The 22130-nt window shown below is 34.2% G+C and overlaps 1 protein-coding gene and 1 long non-coding RNA gene across 46 annotated transcripts in view; one reads left to right on the forward strand and one right to left on the reverse strand.

The window, feature by feature from the left end:
* The first annotated feature begins 7 nt into the window (after positions 1–7).
* The window catches only part of LOC130052340 (rho guanine nucleotide exchange factor 11-like), a 73171-nt gene continuing 51048 nt past the window's right edge, over positions 8–22130 (forward strand). For all 45 annotated transcript variants that reach the window (XM_056156858.1, XM_056156865.1, XM_056156871.1 and 42 more), the window contains exons 1-4: positions 8–2314; positions 5862–5914; positions 14953–15051; positions 19549–19598. In XM_056156858.1, the coding sequence (XP_056012833.1) occupies positions 1959–2314; positions 5862–5914; positions 14953–15051; positions 19549–19598 (558 nt within the window). In that variant the 5' untranslated portion in view covers positions 8–1958. The remainder of the gene's footprint in view (positions 2315–5861; positions 5915–14952; positions 15052–19548; positions 19599–22130) is intronic.
* On the reverse strand, positions 2157–12545 carry LOC130052341 (uncharacterized). The gene is made up of 3 exons (XR_008800640.1): positions 12328–12545; positions 10932–11085; positions 2157–2292 (listed from the first exon to the last, which is right to left on the reverse strand). It is a non-coding gene; the product is annotated as an uncharacterized LOC130052341 (long non-coding RNA).

A 22130-nucleotide genomic window follows, 5' to 3' on the forward strand; every position in this document is an offset into this window, starting at 1 on the left:
ACATACCATTATATAGTAATTGTACTGATGAAATACTTCCATAAGCTGATCAGATGTTGATGAAATTGTACAGCCATTTGAAGGATAAAAAGATCTATTGGACACTTCTCACTGAGTCATGTTAAACATCCCAGTTTATATCTAACCTGATGAGACTCTCTTCAGCAGCTATACATAAAGATTAAGTTTAGGTTTCAGCTCTCCTCTGGTTCCAACATGTAGTTGTCTATTGTCTTTGATGTGGATTATGGATACAACAACATGTTGCAAATTGCAATAATCGTCATATGTTGTCAAGTAGGTTCACTAAATATATCTTCCCATATAGCAGTGTCATCATATACAATGTGAGTGTGCAGTATGAAAAGGAGGACTGAATATAAGCTATTTTTGTCTGTGTATTTTTTGTTCACGGTTTATTAGTCATACGACACATCAGATCTTAAGTTTTTGATTAAGTATTAGATATTTATGTACATTGCGCAGGCCACCTGAACCAGTCACACAAATCTGCCTGTTGTGCAGTGGAACATCACAATTTTTCTGAATATTTTATCAGTATTTTGACAGGTGAATATTTCATGGGAAATCCTTTTTTACTTTCTTTATGCAGTGAAACTTTCACTTCAATTTAGTGGACATAGCAGAGGTTTAAAAAAATCAAATAAAAAAGAATATGCATGGGTTGTAACAAACAGTAGGGCTTTCTCTTTTTGCAAGCAACCATAATAAATTCTCAAAATTGGCTTGTCATGAGACTAATGAAGTTAAGATACAGTAAGCTATAAAAAGAATTATTAAAGATGCAATAAACCTAATTTGATAAATTTGTGCAAGTCAGTATTCATTGAATACTTACATTAAATGTTCCTAAACATGTTTCTTAAAGATGTCACAGAATACATCATTATTTCACATTATCAGTTTCTTGGCAGTTATGTGTAGGGAAAGTGACGTAAGGATATTGAATGTTGAGCTTTATTTTTCTCAGGAATGTTGGATTGATTAGAAGGCAGGCTTGCTAGAAAATTGATGTGTTTTGTGTTTTTTCTCTGTAGAGAGAGATGGGGATATATAATTGCATAGTTATCGTGCAAGACAGATGGGTTGTGGTCAGACAAGTTTTTAGGGTTTTGCAGGGTCATTAGACTGAGCCTCAGAAAAAGGATATGTATTTAATGTATGAATATACAGGATATGACTTAAAGGAGTTTAACTGAACGAATGCGCATATAATGAAACACTGTTTTAAACTAGTAGTTTTTGCTTGTAAACAATAACATTTCCTGGTGTCTTTCCCCAAAGGTCAAAGTTCAAAGGGAAATAACAACTGCAGCCAATGTAGTGTTGGGTTGGACGGATAATACTGTAGATAGTGTTGTGTGTGTTGGTGAGGGATACATTACATTCATTGACCGGAAAATAATAGGGAGTAAATTGAGTTGGTGGTTGGAATGTACTCCAGGTGATGTGTGGTTGTATTCAGTGACCAGGTCCTGGAGGCAAGAGGATTACATCTGATGATATAAGGCTGTTTTCAAGAACAAAAAATTGATGATCCACCTCTTGATATATGCTTGTCGTGGTCTTGATAAATCACTTGTGTATTCTTGATTATGAATATTAATGAGGAATTTTGAAATGAATTTGACATCAGTGATTGGATGCCGTGAACTTGTATTCATTTTACTGAAAATTTTGCATGGTTTGTGTTGACACCTGTGAAATGAGTTATTGATTTGAAGGGGTATGTCTTATTTCACATCAGCTATTTTTGATAATGTGGAATTCAGTGAATATTAGACATTGTTTTGAATGAATTAATAAACTGCTGATTTGATTGATAATAGCGATAACTTGCAAACTGTTGAGATAGCTAGTCTAAACAATGGTGATGATAGAGAGCAATTAATCTAGCACAGCATTGATTCAGTTTCGCATAATCCAAGTTTACAAACATGCCATTGGGGAAAAAATGGCGATCAATGGATGTTCTTCACTTTGGTTCCACAAAACAAGATAAAGAGGCCCTTAAAAAAGAGGATGGACTTTTGGGATCCCGCGAAAACTTGTCCAAACCATGTGGGCAGAAGGCAAGGGGTGGGTCTAAAGAAGATCTGCTAGATGAAGAGCCACCTGTTATGCTGAGAAAGAAGCAGAGTTCGAGGCATCGGTTTAGCTCACGGGAAGATCTGTTGGACAAGCCTGCATCCCCCAAACTGAGACAAAGCCTGCATATCCCATGGCATAGGACTAAGTCTAACTCCAGGGATTACTTGCTTAGTAATGAATCTAGGAAAGAACATAATGACAGGTATTAACAATACATGTATAATTAATATTGGACTGCTATATTAATTATCATCACTACGCTGAAGGTTACTAGGTGCATGTACACACAGTTTGTTTGCTTGTGTAACAGAGGATGTGCTACCTGTGACTAAATATAGGGGAAAGGATTGGGTGTACTAGTAATCAGCTGCATTCTTAGTGGATAAAAAATTGTGTTGTCTACATATTTGCAAGAATCATATATATACTAGGCCCTAGTAGGGCATTTCTGGTGATGTTAAATGTGCAATTGGTGTAGGAAGGATATAGGCACTGATAACTTACTTATGTCAATGCCAGGAAATTGATTTAGTCTGTGTATTGATGTGTCATCATTTGTAAGAAACATGCTCGTTAAGTACTGTATAACAATACATCTAGAACATAAATGGTTGACAGAGTGCACCACCTCGGTGTTGTACATTGAGTCAGTCCGGGGACCTCATGGTTTCAGACCATAAGACTACATATATATACTCTCTAGCAGTGTGCAGGAGTAAGCTGTCTTTATTATGCTGAGTAACTGTGAATGACAGTTTTCCCACAATATCAACAAAGTGTGTTAGGCTTAGAGAATGTTAAATATAGCCCCTTCCCTTCTAATTCCTCAGTTGTACATATAATTATTGGGGATAGATAGTTTTTTTGGGTCATGTCTTTACAATACATACCTGGGAGATTTTCTGAGGCTGACTGGCTTTGACACTGTGGGGCTTTTGTGTTCTGCATGAGTAAATTGTGATTGTTTGTAAATGTGAATTTTGTAGAAAACGGAGAAGATGGAGGTGAAGCCTAATGAATATTGTGTATACAGTGTATAGTATACTAAAATGTGTTTCTATAGTATACATAGTAGACATGTAGTTCATTTATATACATTCCTTTCATACATATATTGAATTCTATGAAACCATTGGGTGTTATATTTGATGTATAGTATACCAGTATATTTGTATAAAACTTTGAATTCTATATGAAAAACTTTGAATTCTATAAGAAAATATTCATTGTGCTATGCCATTGTTTTGGCAACAGTTAATCCTTAAAAGAATACAAAGAGAAGAGGTCTGTTTGGATATATGTCTCATTATTATGAAATTTAAGCTCAAATGCGATGCTCTGACAATATAGTGTACTTTTTAATGTTTCTCACTCAGAAGGTCAAACTATATAAGAAAGTTATTTTGTGTATGTACTTCAATTAGGGTTGTAAATAACTTCAGGAAGGAACCACAACTCTTCACAAGTGTTCATTTTTGCATTTTTTAAATAACATAACTATGTATATTGGAATACATGTATAAGTTAAGTTATACTTTAAGTATTTAGGTTTATGTACAAGTTTTACATTCAATTTTTCCTCAAATTTTTTTTACATTATGATCAATAATTTCAACATCACAATCTGTCTGTGAATTACATGTACAAATGTATTAATCTGGACATTTTAAGTGCAAAAAGGTCACTAACGGAAAATTATCTTTGTATTTTAGTTCCTTTAACTTATACAATGGCAAATTTGTAAGGAAAGAAAAACACTGTATGCTGAATTTAAGTGCAAAAAGGTTATATTCAACCCCACCCCCCCCCACCCCCACCCCCTCGACTAACTGGCTCACCCAACTACACATCAGATGGACCTTTTGTTTTCTTTAAATATATATTCATAGAAATATGATTTGCTAAAAAGGAAGTAAATTACTTTTTGTTTCTATATTACACTTAATTAAACAATTTATATGACTACTTTGCTGGTAAAATGTTTTGAAGCTGGACAATTAGAAGTGAAAGTAATATTGCATAGATCTTTCCCTATTTTTGTAAGATGGAGAATGATTTTCTATACATTCCTAATAAAAAATGATTACAGGAATTTTTTTAGCTGAATAGTTATACATATAGCATGCAGGTGATACCATATCTAATCATTTATATTAGTACTGGTCAAACCGTATTTCAAACTCTCTTTTGACTTGTTTGCAACTTTTAACCATGGTCAGAACTTTGAACTATAGTAGAATTAAAGACAGATTTGTTTCGAATTTGACATTCTTTCAACGATCCCATAGTCATGTAAAGACATTACTAGCTTTAGTAGATGTGCCACAAAATTAAACTTTTTGCTAGCCACTTAGGGCTTAAATATAGCAGTGAGGCCTCTTTATCATGCCAACACTTACTTTGTAATAGGAACTTGGATTTAAGGTCTCGTCTGAAAGACCCTATACAGGATAGAATATTCATACTTGATGAACCAAATACTTGGTATCAGAGGTATGTGACTGATAACAGTCAAGGTCATTAATTAAGGTCAAGGTCAATCTATCACTTATTGCGTCCCATCATTGAAAGCTTTTTCCATCTGTTTGTCTCTTTGTAACACAGTGGCATCCTTTTGATATTTCAATTGCTTTTGAGCCTTAGTAATAAAACTTCACATGAAGATTCTTCATGACAAGAAGGATGATCACTGCTGTTTTTGAGATCTTAATGTCAGGGTCACCAGGTCACATACATATTTGTAAGACATGCTTTCAGGATGATACAATGAAACTTTATATGAAGCTTTCCCATGATTTAAGGATGGTCTTCTGGAGTATAATACATGTAGCTATTTTAAAGGTCAAGGTCACCAACTTACAAATGAGATATTTTGGGTTAAAAGGATAAGGCCACTAATTTGTATGATAAGAAAATATTTGCTGGATTCATATCTCAAAGAATGATAAAGATTCGGCAATGAAATTTAGAGTTCCAGATAAGGTTGTATATATACATGTAAGCACAATTATGTGCACTTTGTATTTTCATGGTTACACATTCAATTTCAAATTAAAGTATTCATGTATGCATTTAAGATTTCAAAATAATGTATTTACATGATATGATTGTAATATTGAGTGAAACAGTATAGGGGATATTGTAAGTGTAAATAATTCAAATATTGTGTAAATGTGTGTTACAGTGTTTATTTTTATTACAACTGAAATTTTATGTGATATTTACCCAGCATGCTGATGTCTGAGGTTAAACCATCGGCATACATCAGCTGAAGTGTCTTTACTTTATTGCAAATCATAACAATAACTAGCAAAATACCACCATTAACTGAAAACCATGGGGTACATTTACTCTTTGAAAATGTAGTTTTAGCAAAACCAGCATTGAGTCAAAAATGGGGGGATGGGGTAAATATTCCTTGCAGGAAAAAAAAATCACCTTGAAAGCTCACAAAAAGATGACCTCAATAAGATTTTAGATCAAAAGGTCAAGGTTACCAGCTCACTTGATGTTTCTGGATGATATCTTTTGATATTATGATTTAGCACAGATACTTCCTAGAAAGGTCTTTTTAAAGATGTTTCCCTTTTCTGAAAAGCACAAATCAAATCAAAATAACAAAGTGGGGGCATAAATTCCCTGAATTTATGTGTTTTTACTAATATGTTTCATTTTTAAACGTTTGACTCCTGGCCATACCTTGTTTATTATTATTATTATATATATATAATGTCTTTTATCCTTTGTAGGCACTCTAGCAGTGTGAAGGGGGAGCATGGTTTGCAGGAAGAGACAAAGGAAGGTGAGTGGGTTGGTAGGGGTGTTATAATGCATCTGAAAGACCTGAGGTCCAGCAGGTAGTAGCTACAATAATGTAGCCCTCTCTGAGGTCCAGCAGCTAGTAGCTGCAATAATGTAGCCCTCTCCGAGGTCCAGCAGCTAGTAGCTGCAATAATGTAGCCCTCCGATTTTTTATTCTGATGTTTTCTGGAGAGGGTTACAATTCCATAGGATCTTCGTAATGGTGCAAAATATTTTTATGAATAATCTGTAATAACCTCCGTGTATTTGTCTCCAATGTTATTTACACTATAAAGAGTATCAACTTTGCACTTTGGCATGTCTAATAAAGGTGTTTTTCATTAAATATCATGTACAACATGCAAAACTTTTCTTCTGCTCCGTCATGCTTGTAATTAGTGGATCTAGTGAAAACCCTAGATATTGACAATCAGCGCGAAAATGTAGTTTACTCAAACCATTCCTACGAAGAAAGGAAATTCATATGGTAGCCAAAATATTTTACTCTGCTGTTCGTTTTTTAACTTGATATCAAATTTAAACCTTTTCAATACCAATGAAATTGCTTTTTACTCCATACTTGTCCATTGATGTAAACGCTACATTATATGGGCATATGCAAATAACTTGACAACCAGAAGTACATAACAGTCTTCACGAAAACATTTAAAACTTTCTGGCCAGTCGGACCAGTGAACTGTCTAAATTTACTGGCCCACAGTGAAATTTACTGGCCCCCCCCCAAATTTTCATAGTACATGTTTATCGCATACATTATGGAATGCATTGCAAAATTGTACAATTGATTTATTGAAACTTTATAAAATATGATTATTACTCATATTCATATCCACCCTAAGACATCCTTTCTGTCGATACCAGAAAAACAACATTGTACATGATATTTTTTTCTCTCTTCTCTTCACCCACAAACAAGACTACAAATTCACGTATTTTTCACAAACATGAAAACAGCCCGAGTGCACCTCAGGAAGTTGTCTTATCTACCAACATCAAGTGTGAACGATTGATTAATCAATAAACTATAGAAATTGCATAAAATCAGAGATAACTGCAATTGATGAAGTTCATTTTAATTGGACAATGCAATAAAGCAGCACATTACCGATGTGAAGTCATTCTGAGAGAATGGTGTGCAGTGTGATACAGAACGCGGTCATTTTAGCTTCAACAAGTTGTTCGTTGAATATTCACGTGATTAACGTAAAAGTTATCTTGGCAATTACAAGTATAGTTATCATTCTTTACTTTAAAAAACATAAACAAACCACGATGTCCAAACACTTACTTTATGTGCTATTTATCAATTTATTTTTATGGTAAATTTAAGCAAATAAGAGGTTTAGAATATCCAAATCCAACATTATATTTAATGTGAGTTACAAAAAGTCTACAAGCCCATCAGACTTGATTTTTTATTTTCACTGACCCGACCGTAAAATTCACTGGCCTCAGTCTTCGGACCACTGAGTTTTCGTGAAGACTTGACATTAAATATGGTGCACAATATGAATAGAGAAATTGGAATATATTGAAACTGTTATAAACGGTAGAATAGAGTCTCACAAAAATCGTAAGTTGTCTGTTATAAATTTATATATTGACTAAGAAACATATGATATCATTTTATTTATATAAAGAAAGCCAGCAAATGTTTAGAATGATTGAAAATGTTCACACCATTACGGAGATCCTAAGGAGTTGTAGCCCCCCCCCCCCCCCCCCCTCCCCCCCCCCCCCGGGCAAAAAAAAGAAAGTCGGAGAGGACTACATTATTGCAGCTAAGCAGATAGTTGTGAGTCATGGTAGACAAACACAACATAAGGTCGAGATGTAAATATATGTAACTGACATGAGTCCAGGAGATAGTTGTGAGTGGTTAGAATGGGCAGTGTTATAGATAGAGGGATAATTTGAAGTCTGGAAGATAGTTATGGGTTGTTCAGTGTGGAAAGACAGTTATAGATAGGGGTGTAAGCTGTTATAGGTATATAGGGGTTAAGTTGAATTCTAGAAGATACAGTACCTGGAACGTTCTACTTTCCCACTTGAATGGTGAGTGAAGGAACACAAAGCAAACGGTGATTGGATGTTGTGTGAGTGCAGAACGCAATTTGTACAATGTACCGCATTTATGTTTTCTACAAAGTGTACGTTTACTCAAATGTTGCTGAGTATTTCCTGCATAAACAGCATACGATAAATGAAACAATGATAGAGAAAAAAGGAATTCAAGAAGTTGTTTTGCATATTTAACGACGATTATTCATAACGAATTGCATCAAATGCAGAGCTGTAGCGCGTAGTCATTCCCTGTTTACTTATTACATTGTATTACATTTATACATATACGGATGAACAATATCAGTTAATACTACATGTATATCAAAACTATTTCTAATCAATTAAAACACCTTTCCACTTTTATTTATTTATTTTTCAATACAATTTATTGATTAGTATTGTTTAGTTCTCATCATACTGTTTTATACTATTTACTTTCTCTAGAACAAGCAGTGTATTGAATTCATTGATTTGAATTTTTGGCCTAAGCTCTGAAAATTCTTTGGTAGTTGACTTAAAAAAGAGAGTAAACTGGAATTGGGGAAACTTAATCTTCCATAGTTCAAATGTATATTTAATCTAAACAAATTTAAATACATGTAAATAAATATTTAATGCAAACAAATTTAAATACATGTATTAAATGTAAATTGCTCATGAAATGATGTTTAAATTCAGTAGCATCAATACATGCAAGAAGCGCCTTGCACAATATTTTTTTGCATAATTGTTAATACATTATTGCATGTAGAGATACATGGAAAGGTAGAAAAGACACATGCTTGGTATTATACACTTCGATATTTCAAATTTGCATTTTCATCATAAATCAAGAATATCTGCAGGCATGCTATCAAAAGTGTCCTAAGAATAATCCAAATATTGACTTGAGAGATGTCTGACTACAGTACTTGGATGGCCCTAAGACTATACCTTTTAAAATGGATATAGAAAAGATCCTAACTAGGATAGACTTAAATTTTCTTTCAAGTAGAAATATACATGACTGGTCTTGTCTAATAATCGTTATGATACAAAAATTAATTTCTATATCTTTAAAAAATATTTGATAATGAAAAATATGAAATATTGTGTATATTGGAAAAATTAAGCATATCGAGTCAGATGATTTAATTTTATGTACACATGTAATCTTTAGCAAATTGTTATTTCTTTTACTTAGAGAGTATACCATGCTATTTAGTTTTCTTTTTCTCTATTACACTGATTGTCATTAAAGCTGTATGACCCGATGTTCATGTATTATTTTTGTACATAATTACTTTAAAGCAGATTAATTACTTTATAAAGTTATTAACTTTCCCTTAATTACATGCTTGAAAACATCTGCATGTAATAGAAAACAGTGCGAATATTATTTAGAAAGTAAATATAGTGGCTACATATATAAATCATCCCATAATAGACGTCTATAAATAGACCCACGCGCGTCAGGGAAATCCCTACATGATATATTAACTCATACGCAACTGTCTAGTTTTAAGGCTGAAAGAGCGTAAAACAACGAATTAGTAAGAGGTATTTGATATTTTTATTTCTATTAAACTTATGGTACGGTACTGTTATAACAAAATACACAGCTTTACACAGATAAGACCACCGATGATCTGAAAGTTTGAACTGGTCACGTGACTGTCACTTGAAATGGCAGTGACGAGGTTATTTGTAAACATTGATTTAAAATCAAATTATTTGGGTTAAAACAGGTGAAATAATTTATGATATGTCGTACAGTCTCATAACTACATACGTGCGATGATTTAATAGCGTTTTTACGAGATGGAAAAAAAATATTGTAATTCGGACCATACAGCTTTAAATAAACTTTGACATTAAGTTTGATATGAGCCATATTTATCATTCTGTGAAAAATCACAAAAAATTCATATCAAATAATTGAGAGCTTGTATCACTCTTTCGATGGTGAAATCATACTTCATGAGAGTTGTTTTAACGGGCCATTAAATAAAATTTTGGTGTAATGAGCTACCTTAAGAATTTATAACAAAGTTAAGATATTTAATACCTCTTAGATTCATCTAAGGACAGGCCTTGGCATATCCTAACTTGTGGAGAAATCAAAAAATGTATCTCTAAAATAGGACAGATTCAGTGGCATCACTTAGGACTAATACATCTCTTAGATATATCTATGATAGCATGCCTGCAGAGTGTATTCATGGTATTAGATTTTGACCAGAGTGCATCTAAACTTTCACAAGTTATTGGATTTTTCTGATGCATGAGTATACAGTGTAAGTGAAATAGGAAAGATTAAAGTCTGGTAATTAGCTTTTTAGTGACATCCAGAATTTATAGACATGGTGTCAGAATTTACAGTCTCTGCAGTAGGGAATAGGGGTGATTAACAACTTTTCCCACTGTTGAGTTGTTGACACGGGGTATTGGTAGGATTTCTTTAATCTTGTTTGTGCATATTTTGTGTTAATACTATACTACACCTACAGTGACTGTTGACAGCAGTCCTGAAAGTATGAGTACAAATTTTAATTATTATTTTTGTAATTAAAGCAAAGGAAAGAATTGTGACATAAGTTTCAAATTCTTAAGGTCAATATTATACATTTATTGCATAATAGTGTGGGAGATATGAAGATTTATTCACCCAAGAAAAATCATATTCCCTGAAGTAAGGGGAATATGATATTTCTTGGGTAAATAAATCTTCATATCTCCCAAACATTCATGCAATGAATTGTTTAATATACCGAAACAAAGCAAGACTACAAAAATACATTTTGCAGTCCGTTCATCTACATACATTGTATGTAGCTAAGATCACCCTAACAGTAACACCGCGCCATCAACGTATTAGGTCCTGTGGGGATCCGGGTTAGAATAGGTTCTCAGTACCCCTTGCTTGTTGTAAAAGGCGACTAAATGGGACATACCTTCAGATGAGACCGCAAAAACCGAGGTCCCGTGTCACAGCAGGTGTGGCACGATAATGATCCCTCCCTGCTCAAAGGCCATACGCGCCGAGCATAGGCCTAAATTTTGCAGCCCTTCACTGGCAATGGTGATGTCTCCATATGAGTGAAAATCCTTGAGAGGGACGTTAAACAATAATCAATCAATCATTGTATTAGAAGGTTCATTTTACAAACAATGAAATACAGTGATATGATATCCAGTTTTTGTATTTCCATTCTCCTTGAATGCTGATTTACTTGCTTGTATTTGTATCAACCAAAATCAGGCAATCTAACTGTATATCAGAGGCCCGCATATTTTCTGTCTTACGAACTATGAAAGTACAATGACTCAGACTTATTGTGACGTCACAATAAACCACATCTAGCTTGACATGAAATCTATGGAAAATGCACAAGCTGCTGAAGGGATGAAATATGATGGGGAGATATGATGTTTGAGAGGGAGATATGAAGTTTTATCATCCCTGGCATGTGACTATCTAGACCAATCAGAATACATGTTGCATAGAATTCTCATACTGAGGTACAATAATAGCACTTAGTAAGCTGAATTTATTCTCACCTAGTCGAAATTAAGTTTTTAGTGTGAAATTGGATTTTTAAGTCAACTACCGGATGTTTGTTTCCATCACGGTACAAAAGTAGATAATTAGAATTAGATTGATAATGATTTAAGTTTATAAAAGTCTATACTTATCCCCCCCACCCACCCCTCCGGAAATAATTAGCAACACAAATTCATTATGTATTCAATATCCATAAAATTCCTTTCACCCTTACACATATGTTCCCTTTTCGTCGTTAGAAAGATTGATCCCAGTTCTGAATGACAGTGAAGAAACAAAAACTGCACAATGAGTTTGTGCTGAACAAATGGTGAGCACACAGAAAGTGAATGATAAACACTTTGAAGACGTGAGCGGTGGGTGAATGGTGAATGCAAAACTGTGAATGGTGAATGAACGGAAAAATGAAAAAGTAGAACATTTCAGGGACTGTAGTTGTGAGTGGGTCGGTGTGGACAGTCACTGTTGTAGATAGGGTTTGAATACAGTCTAGGGGATAGTTGTCTGTTACAGCATGACATGTAGTGGACAACATCAGTGTGACAATATTAAAACACGCTAACAAATGTATAGTCAGACCTTCAGAGGGGGAAAGAGGCTCGTCACAGGCCTGATTTACACTGTCGGAATATAGAATTTTGCTGATCATAATTTTCTTCCTCTTTTGTTACACTACTCCCTTCTAGTATTTACTCAATTTTAGTCTGTATAGTGCTACAAATTTTATCAGGAGAAATTCATATTGATTGAAAATACCATGTAAATTTTAGTGAAAAAGTTCTTACTTGTCCATTTACTTGGGATTTTCCTCAGAATTAGCAAATTGTGTCACAGTTGTTTCATAATACAAACTTCGTTTCTATCAAATTACACCCTGCACACATTCTCAGCACAAGGGTTACAAGATTGGGAAGTATATTAGATGTGTGATTTATAATACATATAAAAAGATCATTACCATTTGAAGTGCATCAGTAGAGTAGAATGGAAACAAGAAATATAAAGGGAGATCTACAGACAGTACAGTGCGACAGGGGGTATATGTGTTATCTGATTTTCATACAGGGACCAAGTGGACACTCTAAAAGTGTATTGTGCTTTGAGTCTGTTGACCTTAAGGCCCTGTTCTATAGAATTAAAAGCCCACATTGTGTACTAAGACATCGGACTCAAAGTTTAACTAGCAATTCATTGAAATTTTACCCTAACATTAAATATGGTGGCCTGTCAAGATAGTAAGGCAGGAGAAACCACTATGTTCTATTTCGGGAATGGTAATCAAAAGGGAAAGGGATATTGAAGTTAAATGGATGCCAGAAACATGTTGATATGAAGCAATATACTACATGCCCTTCTGTCACCCATCCAAATAGACATTCACACATTCTGATAAAATAGGAAAACTGGTGTGTAGATCACTCACAGAAAATTTTAAGTATTTCATAATTGGGCTTGGTAAATAAACTAGAGACCATTAAACTAGCAAAGGATGCATGTAGTGAGTAATTACGCAATATTATGAATTAAAACATCCTGGGCTACCAGTGGTGTGTGTATGAGGATATGTGATGGGGAATCGGCAGAATGTTTTGTAATCATTCTTGTTTATGTCAATTGCCATGTTAAATACTTATTAGGTCGGTATTGGGGATGTGTTCTTCATCAGGGCAGCTGTGGAGGCTAGGATTTTGAATGGAGACTCTTATCGAGTGATTGGAGGGAAAATTTGGATAAAATATCAAATTGATCGAAGAGGACTACTACTTCACATTATGCTTAGATTGACAGTCTGGCCACAGTCAAATTGTTTTTAAAATGTTATCAGTATTTGTGCAAACAAACATTTCAAACTAGTTCGAAAATAAAAGTGTATATAGGATGGAAATTTGGCTTTATAATTGTCCATTGGTTTTTTTCTACACATTGCGACTTTAGTCGGTCATTAGTGGGTATATATATGCAGATTCAGATACATGTGCTTTATTGCCAAATGGGTCCCAGAGAACAACACACATAGATAATTAACAATAGAATAACGAAGATATATTCTAATGCATACCCACAAATTGTGGTTGTTATTGTAGGTGTACACAGATTGGCTCCACCCTGCTCCCATAGTAAACCAGTAAATCTACTGCAAGCTGCATTTCGTTCAGTCATATATATAGGTTTAGATAAATAAATAAATATATATATATATATATGATTTATTGACCAATTATGGACCCCCAAGGGGCAGTAATATGAAAGAACATTAATGATTAGAGACATATACAAAGGACATGCATGTATAACAAAGTTTTGTTCACACAATATACAGTTCAGATTGAGTGTAAGTGGAGGAAAATCAACAATAAAAGGAGATTAGAACATGTCTAGATGTAGTGCAAGATAGGTATACCATTGCCATAGCATATTGTACATATCTAATAATTTAAAAAGTTCATGATCACAAAATGGCAAAGGACACCAGGGGACAGTGCTTAAGAATCTCTTAATATTGTATTTAACAGGATTCTCCCTGTATCCAATGCAGGATTGTAATTATCAATATAACATGTATATTAAATCTGGTAACGAATGTGCAAAAGACTCCAGGGGAGGGTGCTTAAAGCAATAATCTATATCGTTAACAAAAATGATACACTAATAGACTAAGTTAAGAAGTAAAATATCTCTCTCTCTCTCTGTATTATATATATACTGTGATTATTATGGTAAATACAATAGGACTGAAAGATGTATTAGTCCTCTTTGAGAAACACTACCTAAATATGTATGCATAGTTACACTGTACAGTGTATGATATAATCTGGAGCTTGAACTTTATTGAGTGATGTGCTTCAGTAAGCTTATAGCACCTAAGGGCTAGCTGCTATAATCCGTGAATGAAGTCCTGGTCAAAGTGAGTGTTGGATTACCAGGTAGTAAACCAAAAAACATGACTGACCGTAGTAGTTCTCATTTACTATCAAAAGCCCAGACTACTTTGGTATTATTGAAGAGTCCATGTATGTACAAATAGTGAAGTGATCTGTCTACCCGACCTGTTTAACAATGTCGTCACAAACCAAGGGTTCAGAGAAAAGAAGCAAATTTAATCCTCCGCTAGCAAATATTCAACAAAGACTACATGTTGTACTTGATCCAATCAGAGCAAATTTGATGGAGTGGTTCTTCAAATATATTTAATATTATTATCAACACACCATGCAAACTGTAATTATTGACTTATATTGATATTTCCATGTATACAGACATACTGTAGATATTATTGACTCTTGCACTATTTCACTGTATGCTGCTTTATTTACTTTATTATTTATCATACAGTATAAATATATTTTATGGTGTGCATGTGTCACGATGGACAGATGTTCCACAGAAGTAATATGACATTATACTTGCAGGTTACATTCAGAGGTGTGTGATCATACAAAGGGATGACAAGGGGTATGGTCTGACCGTCAGGGGTGACAACCCAGTGTATGTGGAATCTGTCAAAACAGGTCAGTATGCATGCTGGGTAAATTGTCCACCCTCCTGGTGGTTACATTTGAGTATACATCCACACATCTATTTTAGAGTCAGTTATTTGAAAAATGTTCATCATATAAGGACAATGATGAACAGTTAATCCATTTTCCCATGTATGATATAAAAGTAAATTTGTATAAAATTTTATGTTTTTTAAACATTTACACATTAGCTTATAACTTGCAATTTATGGCAATAAAGTAGATTAACATTTTAAGTGTATGTTTATATACAGAGAAATACATTACAGACATATTTTTACCAAGGGCAATTTTACACTGTTAAAACACTTTTATGGAGATCCTCATGCACACAGTGACACATATCTGTGATGTCATACTTTCAAGAGATTACTTGAAATCTGAATTTTGATATAAGTCACACATGGAAAATTATTTCTCAGGAGTGGTATGTGATGTGATGCATGTGCATCAATCATTTTGTAGAATAGAATTAACTGCTGGAGTAAATTAGGAAGGTGAACTGCTAGTATTATTTTTCATGCAGGTGTAAATAGTCTCTAATATGACATTGGCGAATGCAGTTCATCTATATGTTTTTGCTATAACTTTTAAAGTATACAAGGTACATACTTAGGAAATTGAAAGGTGGTGGTTAAGGTCATATGCAACATTTCCGCTATTTTTTCTAAAACTATTCTTTCATCTCCTCTATCATGTCCATATGAAGAGTTAATGTTCTTGTATGACTTCTGAAATAGGTTTCAATTTTATTTTATATTAATGTTACTATACTTTGTATATCAGCATGGTTAGCTCAGTGGTTGGATCATTTAAGTAGTAATGCAAGGGTCCCAGTTTAATCTCAAATTGATCCCAAGATTTTCAACCCTTTCTTTGGGTACAATACTGTAAAAGTATTACATTTCGCGATGTATTCTATTTAGCATCTTCTGCAGAAAGTAGCTATTGCCAAATCAAGCATGTCGCTAAATTCTTGCGTATATATATATATATATATATATTCATGCAACATATTTAGAAAGAGCTAAATCAAAATGCTAACTTGTTGAAAAATCAAATTCTGACAAATAAATGTCCATTTATACTAGGGATGGGAATCAGTGAGAATTTCATAATCGATTATTAGTTTACTGTAACTAACTAATAATCAATTATAATCAGACATCTGGAAATTCTATAATAAAGTTAATTAACAACTTTAAAAAGGGTAAATAAATGTCTTTAGTCGAGTTACAACAAAGTTGAACTCGGCTATTGGTTTGGTGATGCAGGCGAGCGGGTTGTTGGGCGTCAACAATTGGTTTCTGGATGATAACTCGAAAAGTTTACAATCTAATCAAATGAAACTTTGATATATTTTTGGGTACCAGGTAAGGAAGACCCCTATTGATTTTGGAGAAAAATGGTCAAAGGTTAAGGTCACAGTGACCGAAAATAGAATGAAAATTTTAGAAAAATTTTGTTTCTGGATAATAATTCAGAAAGTTTAAATCTGAATCAAATGAAACTTTGATATATTGTTGGGTACCAGGTAAGGAAGACCCCTATTGATTTTGGAGAAAAAAGGTCAAGGTCACAGTGACCAATTATAGAATGAAAATTTCAGAAGAAATTGGTTTCCGGATGATAACTCAGAAAGTTTATATCCGAATCAAATGACACTTAAAGATATTGTTATGTACCAGGTAAGGAAGACCTTTATTGATTTTGGAGAAAATAGGTCAAAGGTCAAGGTCATAGTGACCGAAAATAGATTTAAAATTCCCAAAAATTTTGGTTTCCGGAGGATAACTCAAAATTTTTTGATTTGAATCAAATGAAACTTGGATATATTGTTGGATACCAGCAAAGCAAGGCCCCTATTGAATTTGGAGAACAAAGGTCAAGGTCACAGTGACCGAAAATAGATTGAAAACTTCAGACAAATATGGTTTCTGGACAGTACCGTATATATTTTAAAATTATGTATAAAGTACAAGTATTTAAATATTTTTATCTTGTTAAAAATTATTTACATACTGGTAACTAATACTTTCAATTCAACTAATCTATCGTTTATCGGTAAAATTGAATTACGAACCCGATTTAATAATGAAATATTCATATGTATACCGGCTGAAATATATTTCATAAAAGATTGAATATTGTTAACAGATGATTTAGATCATCATTCTTGACTCTTAAAAACTCTATTGTTGATACATTGAATTATACTGGAACCCCACAATAACAAGTGTCAAAAAATAGATAACCAAATATTGTCACCAACTGAAAATACGATTTGCACGTGCAGAGTAACACTGGCCTTTGAATGCGGTTTTTATCTACATAATTCACAAACGACTTTGCTCGTATCATGATTCTCTTTGATGCATGGTCCTTCGTTTATATGTCTGAATCTGAAGTATGTATATCTGACCATGAGAACATGCTTTGTGATATAGACCTGTCTTTCGCTTCCATGTGTGCCGCCATTATGATATCATAAACAAATTAAGTTTTAAATAGGTCATGGGTGGAATATACTTTAAAAACTACAGTTGTTCAGAAAAACTGATTAATTGGAACAAAAATTTCATGATCGAGTGCTTGGAATTTACCAACGATTGACTGATTTTCGATTATAATCTATGATTGGAACACCACTAATATATACTGATACAACCTTCCGTTATACATACATGCTAACTTTACATTTTTAGCTCACCTGAACTGAAAGCTCGAGTGAACTTTTCTGATCGCTTTTTGTTCGTCTGTCTGTCCGTCTGTTTGTAAAACTTTTCACATTTTCGACTTCTTCTCCAGAACCACTGGGCCAATTTCAACCAAACATGGCCAAAAGCATCCTTGGGTGAAGGGCTTTCAAGTTTGTTCAAATGAAGGGCCATGTCCCTTTCAAAGGGGAGATAATCGCAAAAATAGGGTGGGGTCATTTAAAAATCTTCTTCTTAAGAACCACTGGGCCAGAAGACCTGAATTTACCTGAAAGCTTCCTGACATATTGCAGATTCAAGTTTGTTCAAATCATGGCCCCCGGTGGTAGGATGGGGCCACAAGGGGGGATCAAAGTTTTACATACAAATATATAGGGAAAAACTTTAAAAATCTTCTTCTCAAGAACCACTGAGCCAGAAAAGCTGAGATTTACATGAAAGCTTCCTGACATAATGCAGATTCAAGTTTGTTCAAATCATGGGCCCCTGGGGTTGGATGGGGCCTCAATAGGGGATCAAAGTTTTACATACAAATATATAGGAAAAATCTTTTTCTCAAGAACCACTGAGGCAGAAAAGCTGATTTTTACATGAAAACTTTCTGACATAGTGCAGATTCAAGTTTGTTCAAATCATGGCCCCCGGGGGTAGGATGGGGCCACAAGGGGGATCAAAGTTTTACATACAAATATATAGTTAAAATCTTTTTCTCAATAACTAATGAGTCAGAAAAGCTGATATTTACAAGAAAACTTTCTGACATAGTGCAGATTCAAGTTTGTTCAAATCATGGCCCCCGGGGGGTAGGATGGGGCCACAAGTGGGAGGGGGGGTGTGTGTCAAAGTTTTACATACAAATATAGGAAAAAGCTTTAAAAATCTTCTCAAGAACCATTGGGCCAAAGAAGTTGACATTTACATGAAAGCTTTCTGACATAGTGTAGATTCAAGTTTGCAAAGGGTAGTTTGGGCCATAATAGGGACTAAAGTTTTACATGCAAATATATATGGAAAGTCTTCAGATATGGGCCAAGGTGACTCAGGTGAGCGATGAGGCCCATGGGCCTCTTATTTACTTCCCGTAAACTATCAAAATCTGCTAACTATAAAACAGACCTGGTAATATACCCCAAGCTTTATTAGAAACAAGATAGGATGCAAGTGATATGTACCTGAAATGTCATGAAAAATTATATATCAAGATTTAGAAATGTTGCATATTACCTTAAAATATTGTGCCTGATTAAAGATCCATTTTTAAAGTCAAGTTCAAATTTGGCACAAGTGAACATAGCCAGGCTTGGGGCATAGTGTTTCTCAAATGCTCTTGTGTAATTTTGAAACATTTTTGTAGCTATATAATGTATAAACATTCACTGCTCACACAATGCAGCTATTTTGTATGGGTGTGGTCTGTAACAAATGTTAATAATACAAAACCTCTTAATGATAAAAATAACATTAAGATTTGTAGTTCCAACATTTAGTGATACCAGTATATAAATCAGAGTTCTTGAGGGAAAAATTCTTTGTCAGTCATTTAGACTGATTACCATTTGAAGTTTGTCAGATCAGACTGATTTTTGTCAGTCCAAAGCTTTTTCAGTCAAAACTATGAAATGGTCATAGTTATGACTGCACTGTTTGTTGTAATGATGTTTTACTGAGTGGTTTACGGTACAGTGAAATGTGTGTGTATTAAATGCCTGAGTATAAACATATTTTCTTATTATGATAGTGTGCTAATGCCCTGGTCATATTGTTCTTGTAGATGGAGCAGCAGAAAAGGCTGGAGTGAGGCAGGGGGACAGGATCTGTAAGGTGGGTGGTTTATTATCCCCCTCCAGAAAAGACAACTTGTAGAGGTATCTTCATCAAAGATGTGCCACCTGAGTGGTGTACCTCTAAACAGACAGAACCAAAGTGCTGTGATTGTCTATTCTGCTTTACAGGCAACACAATAAGCTCCAGAATTTTGTCATTGAAATTAATTTCAGATGTTAAGCCTCAAGTGGTGATAACGCTCGTCTTGCACAGAATTGCATATTCGTCACAGTGACACAGGCATGAATATGTTAATAATTGACCCTCAGTATTGAGTGGATGAAGCTGTATCGGAAGTTTGCTGGGTTTTTGCAATAGTGGACTTTCTAGTACTCTGTTCAGTGTTGTATGACTTTTCATACAGCATGTAATGCTATTTCAAATGTTGCCAAGAAATGCAAATGCTGTAGACACAGATTTATGTATAAGGGTTATTGCCCATTGTTAATTGCTTTAATTTCCAATACTTTGATTTACCGGGTAATTAAAAATTATTTTGATTTTTTTTTAGTAAATCTTACAAAAACATGGATGAGGTACATATTAATTTTGTTTTACAATGAAATTATATAATATTCATCTAAATTTTGAGGCTATACATATTTTTGGTTTGTTTGAATTTTTTATTTGACCATCAGTCCTTACAAAATTAATGCAGTGGTATACATGTATATCATAACAGGATGGACAGATGGCATTTTATCTTTAACATAGTAGTCACATTACAAACTTCCTGTGTGGAAGGAACTGCAACTCCTACAACCGTCATTCAGTGAGGGTCAGTATGGGTTTCATACTTCAACTTACCTGGTAGAAAATTCTGAAAATCAGAAGGCAAACACAAATTTTAAAAAAAGGGGGGGGGGGCGCAATATGACAATCCCCCCCCCCCCCCTCCTGTAATTTAGACATTCAGCTTGATACAGTTTAAAATATGATATATAGATATTTTGGACAAAAGTGCCCAAATTTTTTAATCTTTATATGTTCTGTATTGAATTGTTTTTATGTTGAACAATATATTAGAAGAGACATTTGTTTGATGTTTGTGGTGCAAGGGAAAAAGAGAAATGCGCTGGTATCTGGCAGGCATTAAGTGTAGTCTGCTCAACAAAATTAGTTGATGTCTGTTATTTCTTGTTCCTCCATTCTATCACTTTCTGGTCACCTTTGTGGTTTTCTGGTATCAACTGACTGATAACGGTTAAAAACTTACACATCACACCCAGAATTTGACAACAAAGTCAATCAAGGGGAGTTGGTTTGTAAGAACAAAAGAAAGCTAATGCAGATTGGAAGCCATTAGAGTCTGAGAAGATTAAGAACAAATTTGGTTTGTGGTTGAGAGATATTTTGTACTCCTACACAAGTTTTAGAATGCTGATTCCATATAAGTTACACTAATAGATCATAATGTCATGGACAGCTAAACTGTTTTATAAAAATAAACCAGACATATGGCCGAAGTGCAACCATTACCTTTTCTATATACTTGAAAGTAACTCATAAAGATTTAAACACCCAATGCTAAATATACAGTATTTTCACCTTGCATCTTTTTGAGTGGTTGTAACAGAGTATATTATTGTGTCAGCTTTCGCCAGTCAGACCTTGTGTACAAGTGTGAGTAACTTCCACACGTTCACTAAGGCTCCCTACAGAAGTGCTGTAGATGGGAATAAGGCAGGGACACTTGCCAAAACTATATAAAAAAAACAAGTGCATTTCACATCTGAAAATAGAATCATTGTATCCAATATTTTCAAGGATTTTTGTTTCGTCTCGTATTTGATAATGAAGTCATTGTGCCTTGTGTTTTGCTAATCATAGACAATTTTTGCATGGGTAATAAATGACTTGTGAATTTTTAACATTTAAAAGGGAATTTGGTGTGATATCTTGTGAAATCAAGAAAAAAGCCATTTTGGGTTGGCCTGAACTTGAGGTGGATATTCTATATTCCAAGTACTTGATAAGAATTGGTGTGGGTTGGTTTGAAACAATCTCTAGAGAAACATGATTGACCAGTCTTGCCAATTACTGGCAGTGATGTGAAAAAACTCCTGCCAGAGGTCAAAAGGTCACTGATATGTTTGTTAATTTTGGCTGTTCACCACACACAGCTACTGGTGGGTCCCTGAAGACTTGTTCTGTATTATGATACACACACACACACACACCCCAGTTATCGTGTTTGTCACCATTCAAAAGTCTTGTATCAGCTCCCAGTTTTCCTGATGTTTTTTATCACCTTTTTAGAACATCTGCTATTCTGATATAAGCAACTTTGAACACAGGTAACATTAGTACAGTTATTGAAAACTTGCAATGTCAGGGAAAAGTGCTATTATATATAATTTTGACCTTGACATTCAGCTAGAGAATTTTTCAATGTCAGAAGGTGAATGTTACAGTGGCTGATTTCTAAAGCAATGACTCTGCATCTGCTCTTTAAGAACCACTGGGACAGTTTTGGATCTACTAGGCACAAAGTATCTTTGATATAGGTAAAGGGATTCAGGTCGTGAT

Source organism: Ostrea edulis, chromosome 2, assembly GCF_947568905.1.
Source record: "Ostrea edulis chromosome 2, xbOstEdul1.1, whole genome shotgun sequence".
In the NCBI taxonomy this organism is placed as follows: domain Eukaryota; kingdom Metazoa; phylum Mollusca; class Bivalvia; order Ostreida; family Ostreidae; genus Ostrea; species Ostrea edulis.